This window comes from Mytilus edulis, chromosome 5 (genome assembly GCF_963676685.1).
Source record: "Mytilus edulis chromosome 5, xbMytEdul2.2, whole genome shotgun sequence".
NCBI classification, from domain to species: domain Eukaryota; kingdom Metazoa; phylum Mollusca; class Bivalvia; order Mytilida; family Mytilidae; genus Mytilus; species Mytilus edulis.
In genome coordinates, this window is record NC_092348.1 from 43,137,090 (window position 1) to 43,144,161 (window position 7,072).

The 7,072-nt window shown below is 33.0% G+C and overlaps 1 protein-coding gene across 1 annotated transcript; it reads right to left on the reverse strand.

Annotated features, from left to right (window-relative positions):
• Window positions 1–2,096: 2,096 nt before the first annotated feature.
• Window positions 2,097–6,744, reverse strand: LOC139523727 (uncharacterized). Its single transcript, XM_071317974.1, has 4 exons — window positions 6,610–6,744; window positions 5,517–5,963; window positions 3,500–3,946; window positions 2,097–2,236 (listed from the first exon to the last, which is right to left on the reverse strand). Exons 1-4 carry the CDS (start codon window positions 6,731–6,733, stop codon window positions 2,220–2,222), a joined length of 1,035 nt encoding a protein of 344 aa, XP_071174075.1. The 5' UTR covers window positions 6,734–6,744; the 3' UTR covers window positions 2,097–2,219.
• Between the last annotated feature and the right edge of the window lie 328 nt (window positions 6,745–7,072).

Below are 7,072 nucleotides of genomic sequence, written 5' to 3' on the forward strand. Positions count from 1 at the left end.
ATACAGTTAAGTCGGCTTCATATCTTGACTTACATCTAGAAATTGACAATGAGGGTCGGTTGAAAACAAAACTTTACGACAAAAGAGATGATTTCAGCTTTCCAATTGTGAACTTTCCATTTCTAAGTAGCAACATTCCAGCAGCACCTGCATACGGGGTATATATCTCCCAATTGATACGATATTCCCGTGCTTGCATTTCCTATCATGATTTTCTTGATAGAGGTTTGCTGCTCACAAGGAAGCTATTAAACCAAGAGTTCCAAATAGTGAAGTTGAAATCATCCCTTCGTAAATTTTACGGACGCCATCACGAGTTGGTTGACCGTTATGGAATAACCGTTTCACAAATGATATCGGATATGTTCCTTACGTCGTAACTACAATCCCCTTCCCTTTCATGAATATGACCTACCGAATTATACTATTTACCGGATTTGTAATCACTTAAGCAACACGACGGGTGCCACATGTGGAGCAGGATCTGCTTACCCTTCCGGAGCACCTGAGATCACCCCTAGTTTTTGGTGGGGTTCGTGTTGTTTATTCTTTAGTTTTCTATGTTGTGTCGTGTGTACTATTGTTTTTCTGTTTGTCTTTTTTATTTTTAGCCATGGCGTTGTCAGTTTGTTTTAGATTTATGAGTTTGACTGTCCCTTTGGTATCTTTCGTCCCTCTTTTAAACTTGGTAATATAAAATATCCGAAAATTGACTAAACATTAAACATCACAGCTCTTGATTGACAACATGTGGACGTATGTAATAACATTAACACTCTATTTTCGCTAAAAGAAGAGAAAAGTGCGACAAAAATGTTTGTTTGTTCAACATGTTTAAATAATCAAACTGGAGGTCCGACTTACCCGATTTCTGACCAAAAAACCCATGACTCGTCACTTTCTAGCTGCTGACCGAACATGAAGTCATTGTACTTAGTAGTAGTAGAGAAATATGTTACTGACGAAACATTGTAAGTTCATTCAGCATGATGAAAGTTCAAAGCTATATAGATGATGTTCTTTCACTAAACAATTCAAAATTTGGTGACTATGTGGAACGCATCTATCCAATCGAACTAGAGATAAAGGATACTACAGATACAATTAAGTCGGCTTCATATCTTGACTTACATCTAGAAATTGACAATGAGGGTCGGTTGAAAACAAAACTTTACGAGAAAAGAGATGATTTCAGCTTTCCAATTGTGAACTTTCCATTTCTAAGTAGCAACATTCCAGCAGCACCTGCATACGGGGTATATATCTCCCAATTGATACGATATTCCCGTGCTTGCATTTCCTATCATGATTTTCTTGATAGATGTTTGCTGCTCACAAGGAAGCTATTAAACCAAGAGTTCCAAATAGTGAAGTTGAAATCATCCCTTCGTAAATTTTACGGACGCCATCACGAGTTGGTTGACCGTTATGGAATAACCGTTTCACAAATGATATCGGATATGTTCCTTACGTCGTAACTACAATCCCCTTCCCTTTCATGAATATGACCAACCGAATTAGACTATTTACCGGATTTGTAATCACATAAGCAACACGACGGGTGCCACATGTGGAGCAGGATCTGCTTACCCTTCCGGAGCACCTGAGATCACCCCTAGTTTTTGGTGGGGTTCGTGTTGTTTATTCTTTAGTTTTCTATGTTGTGTCGTGTGTACTATTGTTTTTCTGTTTGTCTTTTTCATTTTTAGCCATGGAGTTGTCAGTTTGTTTTAGATTTATGAGTTTGACTGTCCCTTTGGTATCTTTCGTCCCTCTTTTTTCAAAGTAACGATAAACAGGAAGTGACCGTCAGGCGGATCCAAATAGAACTCACACTTTTATACGTTTTGTACATTGTACTTCCTAACCGTCAAACTGATTACTTAACATAGAAGTAAAAAGTAGAAAACAGGCATCCGACGGATCAAAAAAGTCCCTCACTTTACAAATAGGACTGCCAAGCTGCTCAAATTAATTGAAGTAATTCTGTGCTGTAGTAGGTGAGAAAATTGTGAAGGAAATATTTGTAGGACAAACAAACGAACGAATCGACAAAAGGATATGAAATATATCGGAGGTAGACAAAAAAACATGAATATATACTGTTGCAGAAGAATTTTATTTGAACAAATGTACATCTGATTATTTTCGATACAGAATTATCCTTAAATTAAAGTTCTTGAACAGTAGTTGTCATTGTTGTGTCATGCCGGTTCTTCTTATTCTGAATCAGAAGCTACAAAAAAATAAATAAACACATGTAGAATCAGGGTTAATGCACCATAAAGATTTCGTGCAGTTTCGATCTAAACTATTTTTACAACCGTAAGAATAAACTGTGATCGAAGTGTTCTATGATAGAACTGTCCAATATACCTGGTTAAATGTGTCCTTGGATAAAACTATCAGCATCACATCTAGAGTATAACAATTTTAAAGAAACTTGATCTTGATTTTTAACAAAAGCAGTTAATTGGATTTTCCGTGTGTAAGTCTTATTATTGAATAATAAAGATGATAGATGTTCAGTTCTGGTATTTCACCGTGGACAAGTATACATGTCCAGGAGCACTTATATCACAGGTTAAAATTCGTAATAACCTTTTGTCAAATATGGCCGTTTTTATATAGTCAATTTCATAAATTTGTTGTTTAAAAACTTTGAAATTTTCGAAATACTAAGGATTTTCTTACCCCAGGAGAAGATTACTTTAGTCATAATTGGCACAACTTTTGGGAATTTTGGGTCCTCAATGCTCTTCAACTTTGTACTTGTTTGGCCTTTTAACTTTTCGATATGAGCGTTATTGATGAGTCTTATATAGACGAAACGTGCGTCTGGCGTATTAGATTATAATCCTGGTACCTTTGATAACTATTTTACACCACAAATTGTACTCCAGGTACAGGCGAACCTGTTTACCTGGAAAAGTTTTATGTCATGGCAGGAACTAGAAAAAATTTCACATACATTTTATATTTCAAAAAATGACAAGTTTTTTTCTGCATTTTGCTGTTCATTTACTTTGAAATACAACACTTATGGATTTTATTACAATGAATGATAAGAGTGTAGTATGTTTACTTGTCTAATATAATTCTTTGTTAATGCAGATGGGACTTGAGAAAAATGACACAAAATATACCTCTGGAATAACCGTAGAACACAGAAATTTGTACAATTCAAAGTATTATATTTATAATAAATAGTTTTGATACCAGTTTAGAAACTATTAATCTGATTTCAACCTGTGTGGCAAACTAAACGTAAACTCAATTTTGATAAATATCAGAACACAATATTTAACTTTACCGTCAGCGGTATATACTTTTATAACAAATATTTTCACTTCGTTATTTCATATAATGTTTTGATAAATTTTATCCATTTAATGAAATAACTGACCGACCATAAGTCAAATGAAAAAAATACTGAAAGAATGAATGTGACTTAATCATTATGAACAAAAAAATAGAAAAGGACGATCTATATAGGTACCTTGACATGGGAATGACCATATTCCAGTCGAACCCCATCCCGTACAAATTCCAATATTTCTGATTGTGTATGGGTTTGTGGTATCAGTCCATTCCATGAGTTTCTTTCCTGATTCGTCTTCTACTCTAATACGTGCATTGCTCCATTTAATGGTAAATGTTCTAAATTCATTTGAATTGAGCACTCGTCCACGATACACTGCCAATTGACTAGCACCCTGTTTCCTGTCACGGATGGCCGACTGTGTGTTACCCCAACCCCCCAATACTATCTCATAAAGAGGATCGTTTGGATTATTTGATGACATCAAAGCAACGTGTGCATCGTTGTTGGCTTTGACCTTGAACCTAATACTTTGTCGAACTGGATTTCCCATAGCAATGCCATTGTCTGTCAGGGGTATGTATTTATAAAGGTTCGGGGTTTTTATTATTGGTACCTGACAATCTGTAAATATAAAATGACAATAAAACGTTATTAAAATAGGAGTTGTTGATCGTATGAAAAGTTTTGAATTTAATGAATAATTTTGTATGTACCAATATTCCCTAAGAATTCGTTAATGAATTTTATAAATATTTGTGACCTTCTTTTTTTTATTTGCATAATTTAATGTATACAGTGACAAAACAGGTTTAATAATTATTTTCTGTAAAAATGTACCAAACGAAATTCATCAGCATGCCAAACAATGTTTTAACTCAATGTATAGAAATATCATAACTATTTTTTACTTTATCATATACTTATAGAGTAAATAACATATCATTTTTACAGTATGATGCTATCATTAAATTTATGTAAATTTCATATGTTTCCAAAATGGTGTTAAGCGGTATAATACGAAAAATTTATCACATGCTTCAACTTTTATCACATGGCTTTACGTATTGTTAACAATTCGCGTGGCATTCCGCCGATACTCGGCAAATTCCGGAAATACACCTAAATGGTACGTTTTCAGTGTAAAACATTACAACTAAAGAAGGGTGCAAAACAATTATTACGATACAATATAATAAACAATATAAGATTAATGTCAGAAAAATATAAACTTTTTTGTATGAGGCTGAGAAACTGAGGAAGGGGGTGAGGTTTTACCGAGCCTTTCCGAAGTTTTGTGCCGAATACAAAAAACATATATATTTTTATGGCATTGACTTATTATTGGTTTTATACTGCAAGTTAAATTAATACATTGACAATTATCCAAATTGTAACACAAATTTTTAATTTATTTTCATCCCTTAATGAACCCCATATTGTGGAAACAATGCCCCATGATGAAATTGACATTGCACAAATTAAAGCTGTGTTATCATATTTAGGAAATAAAGCAACTATTTGCAATATAAAACGTATTATGGAAAATACAAAACAGTTTTTTTTAAATGATAGTTAAAAACAATTTCAAAAGTTTCCAGCTAAATTTAGAAAGTTACTTTACAAAACATTAATGTTAACTTTTCCAAACAGTGTTCTTTATGTTTTGTTGATTTTTTTTTATCTTAAATAAAAAAAATGTATCATGCTGCTCTGTTTTTCTTCTGTTGCGTGCGGCGTATGCTCGAAAGATGTCATATCGGATGTACTACAATTGACGTCCGTAGACTTTTCACTTCTACGTGAGAACCACTAAATGTTCAATACATTAAATTGTTATTTTTCTCCATTGTTGAAGAATATGAAAAATGATCAGAACATGTCATTTTTCGTATCAGATATATTATTAGCCCTCGTGCCTTCGGCTCTTAGCCTTACATTGAACCTTGGGCTGATAATACATCTGATATGAACATACCATGTAATAATCTGATTTCATCGCCAATTCAATTGTACAGTACAATAGTTTTTTTTCGATTTAAATTTATTATAGTACTTTGATTTCCGTTTTACGAAGAAGAAAAATTATGACTGACTTACAGACATACGACAATAAATACATACACAACGAATACATACACAATGACAATGGCACAATTTTTCTCTACCTTAAATATAAAACAAAAGTATGTACCTTGACATGGGAATGACCATATTCCAGTCGAACCCCATCCTGTACAAATTCCAATATTTCTGATTGTGTATGGGTTTGTGGTATCAGTCCATTCCATGAGTTTCTTTCCTGATTCGTCTTCTACTCTAATACGTGCATTGCTCCATTTAATGGTAAATTTTCTAAACTCATTTGAATTGAGCACTCGTCCACGATACACTGCCAATTGACTAGCACCCTGTTTCCTGTCACGGATGGCCGACTGTGTGTTACCCCAACCCCCCAATACTATCTCATAAAGAGGATCGTTTGGATTATTTGAAGACATCAAAGCAACGTGTGCATCGTTGTTGGCTTTTACTTTAAAGCTAATACTTTGTCGAACTGGATTTCCCATAGCAATGCCATTGTCTGTTAGGGGTATGTATTTATAAAGGTTCGGGGTTTTTATTATTGGTCCCTGGCAATCTGTAAATATAAAATGACAATAAAACGTTATTAAAATAGGAGTTGTTGATCGTATGAGAAGTTTTGAATTTAATGAATAATTTTGTATGTACCAATATTCCCTAAGATATCGTTAATGAATTTTATAAATATTTGTAACCTTCTTTTAATTAAATAAATGATTAGAAATAACCTATTATTGGAATTCCTTATGATGACACTATTATAATTCGTTTATATAAGTATTGCTGTTATCTTCCGGTTTTATTGACTTGTTTTTCCTTTTTGTAGTTTTCTTTTCGTCATGTTGTCCGGATGTCTCTTCTCCTCCTCTTCGGTGTTTAACTGTACCAAGTTTTAACTATTTTACAAGCTTTGCAGTGCTTTGTTGTATCATACTTTAAGAAAATTTGGTTTATTTTTATTTTTTTCAGTATGGGAAATGTGATATTCATCTCCTTTCAGCATATACTTATAAGCATACTTGTTTCGTTGAAATCTACGTTAAAAGACATTCCCCACCATATATGTTTTATATCTTACAAAAATAATTCAACATTTGATAAAGATATTATCTTTAAGAATTGTCAAATTAGTGCAAATTGAAGCTTTGCTTATTTCTATTAAACTTTGTCAAGTTCTCACAGTTAGGATTATGCTGATTTACCTTTCATCTTTTTTTCTATGGACTGAAGCATGCTGGATATCATTGATTTCTCTTTGGAGATATCACACGAGTTAGACTCAATCATAGAAATGGAACACAGAACCAGAATTGCAGAAAGGAACATCCTGTAAAAACTAATCGATATTCAAACTCATATACATGTACATGTATATGTTATCGATGGTTTTTATTTTTTGCAGACAAGAACTAGATTTGCAAAGGCATATGTTTGGAAAGCTTCTTAAAATAAAAGAATTAAGGAACTGCTGTAATATAAATCTTAATATTGATAAAGGTGTTTTATTTTAATTAATATTAATTTTGTACATAATGACGTAGTAAAGGTTGGCACGGAACTATTATATTTTATCTTTTCTACATTAGTATTTTACGTCAGGAAAACGGTAAACATAATTTGCGACCATACAAGTGTTTTAAATTTGAATAGTGTTAAAATATTGTA